Genomic DNA, 18,288 nt, shown 5'->3' with positions numbered 1-18,288 from the left:
CGGCTTACATTTGGGAACGTCTGAGAAGCTATCAGGAGCCAACACCGACCAGCTGGGTCCACTAGGCACCATCCTGTTCCATTCCTGGGACTTCAGGATTGGTGGTTCTGAGGTGGCTGTCACGTGGGAGGCACCCCCCTACCCCCGGGGAGCCCTAGTGAGGATTAAGCAAGCTGGTGCAGGCAAAGCATGTCGAGGGTGCCTGTGAGGGCTCAGGAAAGATCCGCCCGTTACTATTAATAAATACGTTAGTGGTAGTGGCTTGTGTATTGTCCCCGAGAGGAACGGCCCCCAGTTGGTGGTGGTGCTGAGACTGGGACCCTGGGTCGGGCCGTAGAATTCCCAGGCAGCATCGTGCTTCTCTAGAAAAGAGGCCAACTTCCAGGAGGAGTTCCCCTGACTCCCAGCACCACCTCCCCCATCTCGAAGACCTTCTTTTCCTTGGCTGATGGCCGGAAGAGGAGAAGCCCTTGACCCGTCTGGAAAAACCTCATGTCTGAAATCTTTGAGGCTGGACTGGAATCCCCCCTATTTGTCTTTTCTCTGGTGGAGCTTCAAGAATTCCCGGCGCCTTCTGAAGACCACGGGCCCTGGGGCTCCAGTGTTAGGAGCCACCAGAGGAGGTGGTCCTCCCTCCCCCGGACGGCAGCTCTCCTGCCATTTGCCCTGCTGCCCTAAGGCCTGGCTTCCTGGCTCTACGCTGATTTCCTGCCCTGGGGCAGAAGGCCTCGCAGGATTTATTCCCAGGCACTCTTGCCAGTGACCTTGAGAAGGTGGCTTGACCTGGACATCTGGCCTCTCCTGGGGACTGAGGGAGTGGAAAAGGATTTAACTTCTCCCATCCCAGCTCCAAGGGGAAGGCGGGCCTTGGCGGCCAGCGCCTCGGCCCGGAACTGTGAGCTCTGGGAAGGAGCTCCCGCGCCTGGCTTGGCCCCTTCTGGCGCGCTGCCGCTGCCCGGGGCTGAGCACACCACCTCCCTCCACCAGCGAGGAAGAAATCGGGGCAGCCGTGGGGCTCTGCAGCCCAGATGTGCCCCCGCACTCCTCTGGCCCGCCCCCTGGGCACAGCAGGCCCACTGTGGACTCTGTTTCCCCCAGGCTTCCTGTTGGCCCCAAGAGGCTCAGGAAGGGGGAAGGACCAGAGACTGGCGAGCCGGTCGTCCTAGAGCCAGCAGGAAGCTCTGGGCAAATCGCCGTGCTTATCCAGGAGAAGAAAAGGCTCCAAGTGGCTGGAATGACCCTTTGGACAATGTGGGAATGTGGGACTGCTGTGGAGAAGAACTAGCCATACTGTCTGACCCATCGGTGACAATAACCTGTGGGTGGAAGTCCCAGGGAGGCAGCCTACCATTGAGGCATGCTTCTTGGGGGCTGCAGGAAGCGGGCAGGTGGGGATGTTGTGTCAAGCACCTGGTGCCGCCAGGAGGAGTCACCCGTATGGTGCCTGCCAGCCCTGAGTGACCAGGGAGCAACCAGACTGCTGGGGCAGCAGTGGGTAACCAGGGGCATCTGCCTAGTGGGCAGGACACCCTGGCCTCCTTTGCTGACTCTCCAGGGTCATTCAGGCCCGAGACTCGATTACCCTCCTCGGCTTGTCTCCCCCTGTACGGGAGCCTGGATCACCTTCAGCCACACCGACCTTTTAGCAACCTAAGGAGAAGTAGCTTTTTATCAGTCTTTCTACAGTCTTGGAAATACAGGATTTGAACCCAAATGGGGGTAAGAGGAGAAACAAGGAGAATCTAAGAACTCTAGCAGCAAAATTGCCTCCAGGCAGTTTGAAAGAAGAGACAGGCAGGGTCACAGAGGTGCTTCCAAAGACCAACTTTTGTACTTTGACGGCCTCAGTGTGTCACTATGGGGCCATCCTCCATTTGTGGGGTTTCATTTTTTTCCCTTCACGTCTAACTCAGGACCCTATGAAGAGCAGGGTCTAGAGAAACTCCCCTTGATATGGTAACTGTAAGTAGTAAGTATTTATGCTTAAAATGAGGAAAATGAAAACTCAGTCCCTCGTTCTCACCAGCCGCGTTGCAGGTGCTCAGTGGCCACGCTTGGCCAGTGGCTCCTCTCATGGACTCAGCAGGTGTCCATCGTTGTGGGAAGTTCTATTGCACAAGGTTGGTGTACAGAATGGAGAATGGGGGGCTCCCTAGTCTGGTGACCATGGTGATGAGCACCAGACCTGGTGGGCAGGCTCTGGCTGGTGAGCCTGTGACAAGAGGTGTCCTGGTGTCTTGGGACCCATCCGCACGCAGAGTCACAGACATGCAGAGGCAGAAAGGAAGGTGGGGCCCGAGGATGGGAAGTAAGGTAGCAGGTCAGGCTGCGGCCACATGGGCATGGGGTTGGAGGGATCTGATGGTGTGGCTGGTGCTGGCGGGAAGCTGGGGACCGTGGTGGCTTATTTTTTAACGGCAGTTTTGGAGAATGAGCCTGCGGGGCCTTGCCCACAGCAGCAGGGCTTGTGGAGTTTGTCACCTGCAGTCTGGCCCAGGCTCCTGTCCCAAGTGTGTGCCGCCGCCCGTCCCCTCCCCGCCGCGATCCTCAGTCGGTGGTGCCATGCTCCCAAAGAGGCAGAGCAAATGTTGCCTCTAGTACGCGACGGACGGCCTTTTGGGCCTGTCTCTTGGTCCTCCCGAGGGGGCCGACCCCCTCCCCAGCCTCAGCCCCCAGTCCGCGCCTCCGTTCACATTGGGCCTTCCTTTCCAGGTGAAAGAGCTTGTCCTGGACAACTGCCGGTCGATTGAAGGCAAAATCGAAGGCCTCACAGATGAATTTGAGGAACTGGAGTTCTTAAGTACAATCAACGTAGGCCTCACCTCAGTCGCAAACTTACCAAAGTTAAACAAACTTAAGAAGGTAAAATGGGTGGAGGAGTCTGTGTGCGTGGGGAGGAGGGGGTCGTTACTTTGTGATGAGGGAGCTTCCCTGGAGGTGAAGCCAGGCGAGCACCGACTCGCCTTCTGCCCAGGGCCAGCGCGCTGGGCCCTCAGACGTCATTATAAGAGCTCTTTCTGCTTTTCCCCCTCCCTGCCCCGTTCAGCTTGAACTAAGCGATAACAGAATCTCAGGGGGCCTGGAAGTATTGGCAGAAAAGTGTCCGAACCTCACGCATCTAAATTTAAGTGGCAACAAAATTAAAGACCTCAGCACAATAGAGCCACTGGTGAGTCACTTGGGTCTTTCCCTCTGCATGGGATGGGAGGGGGGAGGGACTGGTATCAGGGAATACTACTCTTAGGTTTGTAGAATGGTTTTTTTTTTTCTTTCCCACTTATCTTACTTTATTGGGCTCCCATTACGTGCCATGAGATCGAGTTGGAGCTACTGTTTCTGCTTTGTCCATAGAGAAGTGGAAGCCTAGAGACGTTCAGTGGTTTGAGCAAGGTCACACAGCCAGAGTGGGCAGTCGGGGGCAAGGGCGGGGGGTCAGACCCTTGCCTCAACTTCTGGTGGCGTGCTTTTCTTCTTCCACTTTCTGCTCAGCTTCAGAAACCTGAGCTGTCATTTCTTAGAGCCTGATTCCTTGGCCCTTGTTGGGGAGGGAGGAGCCATCCAGGAGTGAAGCTGCCCCTGGAGTTTGCCACCTATTTTCCTCCTTGGATAGCCGGCCTTCCTGTAAGGGGCACGCAGGAAGAGTGGCTGACCCCTGGTCTCCAGGCCTTGCAGTGATGGTGACCAGGGCCTCATCTCCATACGGCTGCACGTACCCCACACTTTGTGGATTGTCTCACCAGCAAGGAACAGGGCATGGTCAGAACAGCAATTTCTGTATTACCTGGGATCTGATGGATTGTGTTCCCTTGATTTGAGCTATGTCATCGATTAATAGCTTTCTCGAAATACAGAAATACCGTCACCTGAAATAAGCACATTTGCCATAAGAACCCTCCCAGAGGATCACGCACCTTAGGATTGGGGGAAGGTCATAAGGATATTTTGCCAAGTTTGCCACATTTCCCATTTTTTAAGTTTATGGAGGAGAGGTTGGGGCATCCCTCAGTTTGGGTTTGTAGGTTCTCGTCCAAGAAGCACCCCTTGCCCTCTCTGTCCGCTGGAGAGGCAGATTGATGGGCAGGGCGGCAGAACCAGACGTTGGCCCTGCTTTCTTGAGCTCAGACTTCTCCCCTCTATGGCCTGGAGTCAACTATGAGATATATTTCCCGTAGATCTTCTTTTCAGGTCTTCCGCTGACCTCCTAGGGCAAAGCAAAACTATTTTGATCTACCTGGAAGCCTTGATTTTATGATTTCATAAGAAAATCTTTGAAGTTCAGTATATGTGTATTTTGGGAGGCAGGTATGGAGACCAAGTGTATATAAATCATTCTGATTCGGTTACCGTTAAAGGTCAGACCTAGACACACACACACACACACACCCTGCTGCCCAGGCCACAGGTGCTTTTGTATCTTCTCCTTCTGTGGTGACCAGTGTGATGGATGCGCTGTGCTCACCTCCCCAGGACAGGAAGGTGCTGGGCTCACCCACCCAGACCACAGCCCAGACACCTTCCCTGCCCTTGACCTGCTGAGCATGACTTTTCACTCCTGAGATCTTGAGAGCAGCCAAGCTGTGATCCCTTCTGCCTTAGCAGGGTTGTGAGGATAAACAGAGCTAACACCTGGTGTGCTGTGTCCATGGCCAGCACCCTCACTGGCATTACTGATAGACCCCCAGGACTTTGCTAGCTCGTGCCACCTTCTTTGTTCCCCTCTGGCTCCTTAGCCACAGAGGCAGCAGCAGAGCTTCTGGCTGGAGCCCCAGAGGAGCCCAGGTTAATTTGAAGCCAGTCACTGATAGGGCCAGAGCTTACTTGCAGACTAAATGTGTTGGCATTGGATGAGGCTTTAGAGGTAGGCCCTAGAGTCCATCCTCCGTTTTCCAGATGAGGGACCTGAGGCCTACAAGCCAGGGACGGGCCAGAGCAGAGCCGATTCCTCTACCTGTTGTTTGCTCCCTCACTGTTGACTTCGTCTTTCCACTTGCAGAAAAAGTTAGAAAACCTCAAGAGCTTAGACCTTTTCAATTGTGAGGTGACCAACCTGAACGACTACCGAGAAAACGTGTTCAAGCTCCTCCCGCAGCTCACGTATCTCGATGGCTACGACCGGGACGACAAGGAGGCCCCCGACTCGGACGCCGAGGGCTACGTGGAGGGCCTGGATGACGACGAGGAGGACGAGGATGGTGGGTGTGGGGGGTGAGGGCGGTGGGGGTGGCCAGGTGGCCTCTTCTTTCCGCAGCTGCTTCGGGAACCTCTGTCCCTGATCTTTCTCACGGGGGCTCAAACCCCCCAGAGAAGCACCCTGAGGCTCCCTGATTGCAGTAACTCCTTAAAAGAACATCTAACCGAACTCTCCCATCAGGTTTTTCCTCTTTTTTCCAGAGGCTCCCCCAGAATGAGATCCTACAGTGTCTCTGTGTTGTGGGGAAGAGGGGTGAGCACCTGGAGGAAGGTGGGGTGTGGCCTGAGGGTCCCATTCAGCTGAGTCTCCACTAGTGGAGCTGAGGTTGGGAGCCCCCTGGTGGCTGCAGGCCACAGGACCATGGGACTTGCAGGGTGTGCCCCAGGGGTCCCCCGGAGGTGGAAGAGGCTTGCGGGAGGTGCACTGGGCACCCTGGCAGTACAGGGGGGTGAGGGTGAGCCAGCAGGGCCTACAGGGAGGAAGGAAGGAAGAAAGGGAAGGACCACCTCCCACTGTCCCCTTCCTGTGCACCAGCACAGTGCAGCTTCCCTCAGGTCTTCATGGCCACAGGAACGGTGAGAATTGAGACATCTGGCCCATGCATTCAGGCAGCAGATTTCTTGTTTTTCCTTCTTAGGTCAGAGTATTTTGCAAGATAGTCACCTACCCATTTGCCTTAGTTTATTCTATCTTGTATAGCAGGCCCCAGGGCCTGAGTCCTGAGACCCGGTTTCTAGGCCCACCTCTGTGGCTGACTTGATGTGTGACCTTGAAACAAGTCCCCTCTCCCCTCAAGGACTCGGATCTTTGCCTTTAAAGCAAGGAGTCTGGCTAGATGCTGTTTGCAAAGAAATCGACCTCTTGGCTTTTGTAAGCCCTGTAACTTCTTCCTCTGATCCAGCAGTGTCTCTGTGATCTCAGCCTCTACATGGGATCTTTTGTTTTTGTAAAACTTGGGAGGAGGACTTATCTTTGGATTGCTTTAGGATGTGTTGAGTCACATTGGAGCATCCAGGCTTTGAGCCTGGGTGGCTGTGGGAGGGTCCCGGGGCCCCACAGAAGACCTGAGCCTGGGTTTGTGCTGTGAGGGAGGCCAGCTTACCACCAGTGCCCTTGTCCCCATTTCTGGTGCACAGAAGAAGAATATGATGAAGATGCTCAGGTAGTGGAAGACGAGGAGGATGAAGAGGAGGAGGAAGAAGGAGAAGAGGAGGATGTGAGCGGAGAAGAGGAGGTAAGAGGCACCATCTCCCCAGAGTCCCCCTTACTTAATGCCTATGAGTCGGTCCCACTCTGTGCCTCAGTCAGTGATCAATCTTTGGCAGCCCAGAAACCTCGGGTGGGGAAATGAGACTGTTTTAGGGCCTTTTATCGGACTGCCGGAGGGAATCAAGACTTGCAGCCTGTCCTGGGAGGGCAGGAGGGAGAGGATCCTGGAGGCAGGGCACACAAGTCCCGTGTAATAAGCCTAGCCCTTGTTTCTACCAGAGAGTAAGTTCCTAGGGAATCCACATCCCTATTTTCTGCCTTTTTGCATTCCTATGTTAATTCAGATATTTACTGAGCGCTTAGAGTTTGCTAGGGAAAACTGAAGACTACTTTGAACTCATGGGTGGTTGGGTAAGACCCAGCTGGCTGCAGATCAGAGTGACAAGGGTCCTTAGCACACATGGCAGTAGTACTATTATCCTAACACCTTCACTGGCTCCCAGTTTCTTAAAAAGGTCTGCATGTCTATGAGGGGGTAGATCCCAGTTCTATCACTTGCTAGCTGTGTGTCCCTGGACAAGTACTTAACCTTTCTGAGCCTATTTCTTTGTCTGTAAAATAAGTATTGTTTTATATCTGGGTTATTAATAGGGATCAACTTGGTGGATTCTTGAGAATGTAATTCCTAAGTTACAATTGAGGACAGTTTTTGATCACTTAGTATTTTAGGCTTTCACACCCTTCAAGGTTCATGGCTCTGTGTGCTGGGTTTTGAGTTTGGATGATCCTCTCTATACCAGAGTCATTTTCTATAACTTGTTTGGAATTCTTAATCAGCTCTTCCTAATTACAAAAGTCAGACCTGGAAAGGCTTAAAATGACTTCAGCACGGACAAGGTACCTGCTTTTCCTTCCTGACTTCCTGTCTCCATCCTTTAAGGGTGCAGACAGCTGCCTGTCACACAGACCCACGTGGGCAGGATCTCCGGCCCACCCCAAGCTGGGGAGAAACAGGTCGAGACGAACAGAAAAATCCAGTGGGATCAGCCTGGTTCCTGCCTAGTTCAGCTGCTGGGTTTCCCTTCTCCCTAAGTGCAGGCTGGTACTAGGCTCAACTCTGAAGAATACTGAGAGTATTTTAAAAATAAAGAGTTAGAAAAATAGGTCCTCCTAGGACAGGGCAGTAAGTCATGTTGGCTAATGGATTTTTCATCTTGCACTTCCCGTCAGAGGAGCCACAGCATGCAGGGTTTTTTGTTTTTTTGTTTTTTGCCCTTTTTTTTTTTTTTTGTAATCTCATTGACCATCTGCAGAGTTCCAGCTTCCAGTGAAGGAGAGCTTATACACAGACCGAAAAAAAAAAAAAAAAAGAAGTCTTAGCAAACAGACTGAAAAAACTATTTGGTAACATTATAAAAGGATATTTCCCTTGACAAAAAGGAGTCAATCACCAAGTTCTTTTTAAACAATGGGTTGGTTGCCTGACGCTTTAGGAACGGTGTTAACATGCAGAGATTTAGCTAGCACAGGACTTCAGAAACAGCATGAAGCAGGAATCCTGGGTTGAGAGTGAATTCTTGCACCTTGCTGGGATCTCAAGCCTGGGAATGATGTCTTTAGGGGAAGTCTTCATCTTCCCCTCCAAGTGATCCAAGTGTGCGAAGTGTAGACGGACTGGGTGGAGTGAGGTTGGACTTGCCCACAGAATCTGGATGTGCTAAAACCAGGGTCCTCCCTTAAAGCCAAAACCATTTGGAAGACAAAGGAAAAGGGCTGGCTGGCTTTGCATGACAGTCAGCTTGGGGAGTGTTTTCTCCAGAGAGCACACAGATGGGAAAGCTTGCCTGAGTTACAGGGACTTTGGGTCGAAAAATCTGAACCTGGTTTAGAACCTGCCAGCCCCCAGACACAGCCTGCAGATCCTATGTGTGATGTGGGTATTTCCTGGAGAAGGGGTTTGAGGCTTTCTCAGATTCTTAAAGGGATCCTTGATGCAAAAGAACCTCTGCTTGGCATCCCGAGGTGGCAGGTTCTTGTCGGGGCTCTGGGAAGTAGGGCGGCCCCCATCTTTTTGATCCAACTGTCTGGGGAAGGGGCTTTGTCAGCATGCCCTGGGCCGGGGAGGGGCACTCCTAATGTCTGGTGTCCATCTTCTCTCCTAGGAGGATGAAGAGGGTTATAACGACGGGGAAGTAGACGATGAGGAAGATGAAGAAGATGTTGGTGGTATGGCGGCATTTTTACTCTCCGCTGGTAGCAGCCTGGTGCCCTCAGTTGGCGGTAGATGGCCAGGCCCCAGGGACCCGACTGGGGGCAGACTGCACCTGTGCAAGGTCCACCCCCTGTGCCTCCCTGGCTTCACAGATTTCCCAGGGTTGGCAAAGCTTCCCAGACGCGTGGTCCCATGGGTTCCGGGCAGGTGGGGTGAGTTAGAGGCAGGATCAGCGCCTTAGCCTAAACACCTTTTCCTTACTCTTCCAGAAGAAGAAAGGGGTCAGAAGCGAAAACGAGAACCTGAAGATGAGGGAGAAGACGATGACTAAGTGGAATAACCCTATTTTGAAAAATTCCTATTGTGATTTGACTGTTTTTACCCATTACCCCCCCTGAAATCCCGCCCCCCGAAACTTATTTTTTCTGATTGTAACGTTGCTGTGGGAACGAGAGGGGAAAAGTGTACTGGGGGTTGTGGGGGGAGGGAGGGCGGGAGGGGGTGGAATAAAATACTATTTTTACTGCCACTCTTTATTTTTTCCCCCTACTTTTTCTTTGTGTCTGGTTTTGTCCCTGTAAATGCGATAGCTGAGTACACACCAAGTGAGCATTTGTTCCTTACTCTCAAAGAGGACGGTTTAGAGGGCTCTTACAATCTCCTGGTATTTCCCTGAGTCTCTGCAGTTGGTTGGAAGGTCACGGCTGGCCTCCCTTTGGTTTCTCAAGAGCCTGGGAGGGGCTGAGCACCAGCCACATCTTACCTGGCCCCGGTTCCCTTGATTTCTGCATTTCTTGGGCCTGCTCGAGGCATCCAACGCCCTGGTTTGTAAATAGCAACCTCAAGGCGTATTTTGGCACTGGTTGGGGGACATTCCCCGTCTCTCATTTCTTTCCTCCTTCACAGATGGTGGTGGGCTTTGCTCTACGGAGAAGACTCTGATGTCACTCTTAGAGCTGGAGCCAGAGGGCTGAGAACAGCAGGCTTAGGAGTTAATGAGTAAAATGGATTTGGTAATGATAATTAAAAGAGAAGAAGCAAACCCTCAAACTTCAACCTCTTTAAAAGATCAAAAACAACAACCACAACAACAAACTGTCCTATCTTGTTCTGTAAAATATTAGAACGCTTTGTTTTACGAAATGACAAGAGAATCCTTCCACACGTACTTCTGTGCTCAGACCATTTTTACAACCTGAGCACAGGAGACGCTGCTGCATGTCGGCTGGGTTGTTTTTTTTTTTTTTTTTTTTTTTTCATACACCCGAGCACGGAAAAACTAACGCAAAATTGTATTTTCTTACCTAGTGGAAATCTGAAATGACTGCAAATTCCTAGTGAATGTACAGGTTTGCTCCCATGTCCCTCTTCTGGATTGCTTTAGAAGTGACGTGTTATTTCCTAGCCCGTGTTTCATCTGTATAAAAGAACATCTGCACCAGTTTTTCTCCTCCCCCTCAGAAGAGCCAAACTTTGAGTTTTATGTCTGTTTGTCATTGATAAATTTCAATAAATCTTTTTATACAATTTTTTTGGGGGTGGCTTCTTTGAGTCCAGCAGGCCATTGATCTTTCTAAGATCTTTCTAAGATGCATTCCAGATAAGCTGCTAGCTGATGGGGGCGGGGAAGCAAGGGGGGGGGGCCCTTGCTTAGCATTGTTATCTGATAAAATAGCTTCTTTTCAGGGTAGGTAACCTGACACCGAGTTTGGATGCTTTGGGTCTCAAAGCAAGGCTCGGTGGTGAGCTGTCTTCATCAAAAGCTTCATCGTCAGCATAAAAACCCAAAAGATGGAAAGATACAGAGTTATTCTAATGCCAGAACTGTCACCAAAAATTTTGTTAGGCCGACTTTGGGGCCTTATTTTGAATTCTCTTTCACAGTTTCCTTGTTCAGACTCTCAAGGAAGAACGCGTGCTCGAAGACCTCAGGAACGCATAAAACAAATCTGTTGCTTTTTTACTCATCGTCATGATGGTAAGAGTTCAAAAGCATGTATCGTCATGCCTCTGAAGAGTTCAAAAGCATGTATCGTCAATGGCTGTGTGGTAGCCCATCAGCTCTCCTGACTCGCCAAGCTCTAACCGCACGGTCAGTTAGACAGACGTTTGGACTGTTTCCCTCTTCTAGCTACAGCAGATGTTCTGTTGTGATACTTTTTGTGGGTTTCTTAGTACAAATGCTTAAAAGTGGGGTGATTGAACCAAAAGTTGACATGTCTAAGGCTAATATGCAAGGAAGGTTCTATGTTTTCCACAAGGGTTATACCAATGTGCTGTGTAATTAATGCATAGACGCATATGTTCATTCTCAGCCCTATAGCCTCGAACCCCACAGCAAGGCCTAGTTCTGTACAATTCCAACAGAATGATGTGCCTCTTGGGAAGAGACTGACACAACCTATCCCCTCAGTGGTGCCCTGGCACCATGGTCCCTTTCTTTGGCACAGACATCCTCTGGCTCCAGGTATAGGATGGGGAGATGGCCTCTCAGAACCAGTGAAAGATTGTGGGAATGGGGTGAAACGAGGCACTCAGACCTCGCCCAAGATTTTCGGGCTCTGACTCCCTCCATGGAGTCTTTAGGGCTTAGTTGACTCACGTAGATCGGGACACAAATGCTCTAAAATGTCAGGTAAAATGGTTAGCGATGAATGGGTTAGTGCTGATGGGATTAAGGGAAGAGTAGGCAATCTGTACCAATCATACCAAGCTTTCAAAGAAAGGTCTTACTGTGCCCATTTTACAGATGAGGGAAACCAGTCAAAGTGACGGGAGGTAAGAAGAGATGGAGAGAGGATAAAATCCAGGTCTGTTGGGGCTATTTCCATGTCACTGAACTCCGTTATGAATGGCAAGGAAGAAGGAAGCTCAGCCCAAGGCGGTGGAGAGGCAGTAAAAGCCTATCTACCGAACTTGCTATGTGCCAGGTACTGGGTTTTATTTACTGAGCCACCTCATTCATCTTACTGAATCCTCACAGCCACCCTAGGTAAATGCTGTTATCTTTGTTCTATGGGTGGCTCAGAGGGGTTGGCCCAAGGTCATGCAGCCAGAAAAGAGCAAAACCGGTAATAAGCTGAGGGGTGGGCAGGGGGGCGGGGTTTCCAGAACCAGCTTTCTTTGTACACCAGACTGCCAGCAGCCTCCCCACCCTGAGCTGGGACCGCCTATACAGGCCAGCTGTGTTAAAGTAGTTCCTCCCCCTTGCCAATCGGTCCTGGGGGCAGAGCTTTCCAGGCTGAGTGCTAGCAAATAGCGTAGCATGGACCCTTGAGAGGGGAACGGCCCTTAGAAATCACCCAGTCATCCACTGTCCCATTACACCAAAGAAGAAGCCAAAACCTGGGGTGGGGAGGTGGTGAGTGATGTGCCCAAAGTAGCACTGCAAGGCAGTGGCAGGGCCCAGCCTGGACCACAGACTGTTCCTGGGCTTCTGCACCATATCTGCCGCTTCACGGGGTTGCAGGGAGGCTGGCTATGTGGGAAGTAGGGGAGCATCTCCTGGAACAACACAGCCAAGGCTTCGGTGGACAGGATGTAGCAAGTGCCATGGCACATCCATGTGTTCTATGTGGCTGTGGAGTGGATCCTATGTCTTAAATATCCACGGGGGTTTGGCTCCCCCGTTGTGTCTGACATCGATGATGCCTGGAATCGGTGTGCATTTCCTGATAAAGGACCAGTCCCTGGGAAGAGTAACGATGATGATGATGATGCATCTAGATCATGAGCCACTCTGTGTCATGTGCTTTATATCCATTGCCTCCCTTAATCCTGGCACAGAATTCATAGAATCGAAGTTCAAAGAGAAGACAACTAGCCTGGCTCGTAAGTGGCAGGTAAGCCTCAACCCTACGTCCTGCCGGTAGAGACCTTGTTCTTATCCAATGTGTTAAAAGAGGCAGGCAGATGGGGCGGGGGGGGAGATGAGCAATTTCGTTTTTCTCATTTGCTGACTTGCAAAGGCTGTTTTTATCCTTGTTCAGAAACTCATTGTTCACGGCTGGAAGGATTCCCACAGTGGGTCCCTAATAAGCAGCTTTGCACAATGGTGGCCGAGTCCCTGGACCAGCCCTTGGACAGGCCCCTGTGGCAGGCTGGGCCCCAGGGTGAGTGAGCAGGATCCAAGGAGAGGGCTGGAGATGGTGGGATGGGGGAGAGTGGGTTGGGCTGAATCAAGGCAGGCCGTGGGTATGCCAGCAGGGGAGAGGTGAGAAAGATTCCAACCTGATGGGACATGCGGTAGTCTGCTGACTGACGGTGACAGGAAACTGATGCAGGGGACATCCATGGAGTCAGTCTGGCAGCGACACTACAGGGACCATCAGAGGAACTCAGGTGGATACAGGACCACTCCTTCCCATTCCTGAGGTTCATCTCTGGTTCCTGGGATGACTCAGTCCTGGTCAATCGGTGTATTCCAAACTGACCATAGGGACTGGTACAAGCAAGAGCCTGGAAGCCAAACTGTTTAAATGAAGCTTGGTCCCTGGAATTTGGAAAATGAGAAACTTCCTGTTGTGGGGTTAGGGCTGGGAGGTTGGAGGCCTGGAGTCGTGGAGGCACACACATCCCCTGGAGAGAGCCTCTGGATCATTCCATCTCAGCCTGGAAACATCCTGACCACTAGGATGGAGAGAAGACACCAACATATATTTAAAACTTGTTGTCCGCTGGACATTGTATGTCCTTTTGCTTGTTTCTCATCTGGGAGAGTCCTTCTTATTCCCATTTCAAAGACTGAACACATAGAAGTGCTAGATAAATATTAGCTGCTTGGTGCCAGATGCAACAATAAATGCCTTCTAGAAATCAACCTGGTGCTTTCCCAAATGCCCCTGATAAGAATCCCTGGGGCTTTTCTGACGACCAGGCCTCACCCCCTGGGAATTTTGGTTCAGTCACTCTGGATGGAGGCCTGGGAATGTGTGTGTTAACAAGTACCCAGAGGATTCTCATCACTGGCGACGTTTGGGAAGTGCTGCGTCAAAGTCAGTGCCCACAAGGGCCTGGCGAGGACGGTGTGGCCATCCCCAGTTGAAGTTGAGAAAGTGAGGCTTGAGAACCAGATTAACTAACCTGCCCAAGCTACCACAGGCGCACGATAGAACTGGGATTTGAACCCCAGTCTCCGCCACTTTCACGCTTGTTACAGAAAGAGGGTGATACTAACTACTGTGTAGCTCATAGGTTGTAAGGCGACGGGAAAGATGGGAAAGAATATTGCAAAAGGGAAGGCAAACTGCTATTAAAAAGAGAAGGAGAGGGGCACCTGGCTGGTTCAGTTGGAAGAGCACACAACTCTTGATGTCTGGGGTCGTGAGTTCGAGCCCCACGGTGGATGTAGAGATCACTAAAAAAATAAACTTAAAAAAAAAAAGAGTGAGATGCCACTTTTATAAAAAGAGGCCCAAACAACCCAAATGCTTTCTGTAACAAGCAGAAAACAAAGTCCTAAAAGCCACTTGGTAGGACACCTGGGTGGTTCAGTTGGTTAAGCGTCTGCCTTTAGCTCAGGTTGTGATCCCAGGGTCCTGGAATCGAGTCCTGCGGCGGGCTCCCTGCTCAGCGGGGAGCCTGATTCTCCCTCTGCCCCTCCCTCCTGCTCATGTGTGCACACTCTCTCGCTCTCTTAAATAAATGAATAAAATCTTTATAAAAAAATAAATAAAAGCCGCTTGGTAACTAAGATAATCTACAAGGAAGGTTCTTCTTCCCCCTCAAAAAATTTACATACAATAAAATTCACTCTTTGCATCAACTGTCACAGTCAGGGTTCAGTTTATGAAAGATCCTAGTTGTAAAAAAGAAATGGATTTGCGCTCCGGGGGTATCCTCAGTCTTGCTGACTGCCCTCTGAGTGGTGACATGCACGTCCTGGCCCGGGCTCAGGAGTCGGGGTGCCTGGACCCCCCATCCTAGCTCGGCTCCGAGACTAACGGGCTGGGTGATCACGGATGCATGGCCCTTCCGAGCTCTGAGAAGAGCAGTGCGGATTAAGTGACGTCTGACAGCCTCAGTTGAGGGTTTGCTGTGATTGTCTTTCCCTCTTGCCCTGAGGCCCCCAGTCAGGCCTCTGCTGAAAGGGAGGCTTGGTGACCAGCCTGGGTGCCCACAGCGAGGGGCAAGGTGGGAAAAACAGCCTTCCTGGGGAGACAGGTGCACTCTGATGAGGAATTAGCAGAATGAGTCTCTGAGGTCTCGCTGTGTAGACAGATAGCCTGGTCTATGCACACCCACAATTGCCTGGGTAACCCAGCTGAGCCAGTCAGGAAGCTGAGAGAAAACCCATCTGTATGGAGGGCTCGCCGTGTGCCCAGAGCTTGCCATGTGTGATGTCACTTCAACCTCACAGCAAGACTGTCTTTGAGGTGTCCTTCCCGCTTTCCAGATGAAGAGACCAAGGTTCAGAGACATTCTGGAACTTGCTCAGGATCACACAGCCAGGAAGGCCCCAGCCGGTATGAGAACCCATGGCTTCCTGGCCTGGAGGCTGGAGAGGCTTCCTCCGTGCTCAGCCCTGCGTAGCTGCAGTGAGATTCGTCTGTTCCAAATCTTGGTTTGACTAATCTCACACCTTTTCTCAGGAATCTAGCTCTCAGGGCCAGCACGGTCCTCCCACTCTGCTCTGCGGTTCTCCAGACTTCTAAGCCTGTGTGTGACAGAACCAGTCTCTCCAGAGTCCCTGGGAACAGATACCTATAACAAAAACAATCTGGACCTCAGGAGCAAGGAGGCTTGATCTCTACCTCTGGGGTGAGGGACACTGGATGTTCTGAAGGAGCAACAGCAGCTCCTTCCAGTCCTCGCAAACATAGGAAGAGGCAACATCTCCAGGGACACCATCCTGGGCGAGAGCCAAGAAGCCCTGGGACCTGGGACAGGCCACCTCTTTGCAGGATCTACATCCCAGAGGCGTCGGGACGTGCAGAGCATGTTTGTGTGTTGACAGGAATGATCCAGGAGAGAAGGAGGTGTTGATGATGTGCATGAAATGCATATCATCCTGGAGGAAGTCAGAGGCAAGGGATCCTGTTTAGCTCTCGGTAAGAGGAAAAGCCACTTCCTCCTCTGTAGCAGGTGAGAAGGGAGAGAAAGGCCTCAGATGCTGGCAGGTGGGTAGATTTGGTGGAGCGAAAGTGGCGGGCTTCCTGTCTGCTTTTGGAGGAAATAGGAAGCAAAGTGGTCCGTGGAGTTTGGGGGGTAGAGGGGGGCAAAATGGGAGTGAGGGTTTGAAGAGAGATGAGAAGGCAGGAGAGAGTTGTTTGAGAGGGTGGGGAAACAGCCACCCCTGGGGAAGCCTGGGAGGAGCCCATGCCCACTTACCTGCAATTGGGGACCACGACTTTATTTTTTTTAAAGATTTTATTTATTTATTCATAAGAGACACAGAGAGAAGCAGAGACAGGCAGAGGGAGAAGCAGGCTCCCTGTGGGGAGCCCCATGTAGGACTCCATCCCAGGACCCCAGGATCATGACCTGAGCCAAAGGCAGACGCTCAACCACTGAGCCATCTGGGTGCCCCAGAACCACATGACTGTAAAGGGAGACTAGTCAGCATGGCCCAGTGGCTTGAGTGTCCGCAGTGGGGTGGCAGACAGTTGGGTTTAAATAGCAGGATGATTACACCGAGTAAGGCAGGGGACAGGGAAGACCAGATGTCTGGGAGATTGTCAGGGCAGCCCGGAAAGGAGTTCCAGGTTGGCTAAGGGGGGAAGCCAGTCCTGATTGATAGTGAGGAAGTGGGAGAAGGTCTGTAGACTGGAGAACTGCCAGGGTGGAAGGGCTGTTGGGAGGGGACCATCGAGGCAGGTGAGCTGCAAGGGGGGAGGAGGCAGCCCTCAGAGGGAAGGTCAAGGACAGGGCCGTGGGGTGGGTGTCCGAGTGGGATGGAAGAGTGGATCTGCACTGGAGGTGAGCCGTTGGCAGAACCGAGAGGCCAAGACATTGGATGGTTCATCTGCGAGGTCATTGCTGAGAATGATAACAGGAATTACAAGAGGAAAAGGGATGCTAACCCACCTCCCTAACGAGAAGGCACAAAAGCAACAAAGAGGTGGTCATAACTTTTTAAAAGAGTAGGAAGGAGACACAGAAGCCACGATGGGGAAGGAGAAAAAGTCTCGGGTTCCAGGCTTAGGGACCCATGAAGAAGGGGGCCTGCCTCCCTTGTGCCTCCTCATGCGGAGGCTGCAGGGGAAGTGGAGTCATCAGGTTCAGAGCAGGCTCAAGTTCGGACAAGGGAGGAGGCCCGTCCACTGTTCACCGATGGACTGCACACGGTTGCAGAAGGTGTGAGGAGGTGAAAGGGGGGAAGACGAGCCCTGGTTCCTCCTAATACAACTTCTGTGCATCTTCGACGTCGGAGGCAGGTGCGGCTAAGGCAGGCAAAAGGACCAGGTCTTTTCCATTCTGGTACTTGCAGGTGTCCACTGAGGAAGCTCGTGCCTTCTGCTTGCTGTCTCAGACTCTTTGGAGCTTGCCAGCCTCTCCCCACAGGGGGCCAGCCCCCTGCAACCCCACACTCCCCGCCTCCTGTTCCAGCCAGGTACAGGTGCTAGTCTCTGCCCATTGGCTTGAGCCCACTCCCCCTCCAGAACTGTTCCAGCAAGACTTCGTGATAGGGCATCTACTGGCCAAATATCTAAGCCAGATCATACATGCCTTGGGCCAGCATTCCAGACTTCATCACTGGGATTCCAGTGGCAGGGAGGGACCATGGAGATGCCACCCCAGCCCACCCCCTCCATGTCCTAGCCCCTCACGGACTACATAATGAATATTCTGGAGAATTCCAGCAAAGACTTCTTTGTCACTCAGCTATAATGGCGGCTGCAGGGCCTCAGTCATTCAGTGGACTCTGCTGCTCTCTGCACATCTTGCCTTTCCTTCCCTAGGCAGAAGCTGGGGAGCTGACTAGTCACCAGCTGTCAGGACCCCCCACTATTAGGCAGGTTCTGGCTTGGACACCAAGCCCTGCTTCAGTCTTCTGGCCGGAGGGCTCCAACTCCAACTCACAAACCCTATCAACTGGGCAGAAAGAGCTTCCAGGGCCCCCTCTCTCAGGAGGGGCTGTAGGCAAGCTAAGCTCTTGAAGTTTCAAGGGTTGTGGAAGAATTAGTGTTTCTGAGTTTTGTTGCTCACGCTTCGTGCACCCCAGATCTTTTGTGGGCCTCTGTCACAGTCCCTGTCTTTGCCCACTTCCTTGAACTCTTTTCCAGATTCTGTGAGTTCTCTGCTGCCTTGATTGGCTCCTGGACATCTCCTTGATCTCCATAATTTAGGTTCCTGGCAGTCCTTTAACTCCCGACTGCCTCCAGGCTGTGCCAGTCAATTCCTCAGAGGGCAAAGGAGAGCAGAAACAAGGCCCTCAGAGCAAGAGGTCTTACGTAGGAAAAACTGATGGTCCTGTTGATCCTGGGGATTCAAATTTTCCCCCACAGATCAATATTTCGTGAAATGGACCACACCACAGGAAATACTGAAAAAGCAAGTATTGACCACCATGGCAGCCATAGTGGAAGGTATTGGGTGGGACCACAAAGTTCAGGGAGGCTTATCTTCTCCCTAATTTCAAGATGGCAGACTGAAGTGCAATCTGAATGTGCGGTGTCCCTTGAGATTTTATGGTGACAAATTAAATTTTTCCAGATTTGGTCAGTAGCCACCCACG

General features: G+C 51.7%; 1 protein-coding gene across 2 annotated transcripts in view; it reads left to right on the top strand.

The window, feature by feature from the left end:
- Nucleotides 1–10,141, top strand: part of ANP32A (acidic nuclear phosphoprotein 32 family member A) — a 37,851-nt gene extending 27,710 nt beyond the window's left edge. For both annotated transcript variants that reach the window (XM_077881655.1, XM_077881654.1), the window contains exons 2-7: nucleotides 2,713–2,862; nucleotides 3,047–3,169; nucleotides 4,994–5,192; nucleotides 6,328–6,425; nucleotides 8,563–8,626; nucleotides 8,882–10,141. In XM_077881655.1, the coding sequence (XP_077737781.1) occupies nucleotides 2,713–2,862; nucleotides 3,047–3,169; nucleotides 4,994–5,192; nucleotides 6,328–6,425; nucleotides 8,563–8,626; nucleotides 8,882–8,943 (696 nt within the window). In that variant the 3' untranslated portion in view covers nucleotides 8,944–10,141. The remainder of the gene's footprint in view (nucleotides 1–2,712; nucleotides 2,863–3,046; nucleotides 3,170–4,993; nucleotides 5,193–6,327; nucleotides 6,426–8,562; nucleotides 8,627–8,881) is intronic.
- Nucleotides 10,142–18,288: the final 8,147 nt, after the last annotated feature.

Source organism: Canis aureus, chromosome 32, assembly GCF_053574225.1.
Source record: "Canis aureus isolate CA01 chromosome 32, VMU_Caureus_v.1.0, whole genome shotgun sequence".
Lineage (NCBI taxonomy): Eukaryota > Metazoa > Chordata > Mammalia > Carnivora > Canidae > Canis > Canis aureus.
The sequence above is the reverse complement of the archived record's forward strand: the minus strand, read 5'-3'. Positions and strand labels throughout refer to the sequence as shown.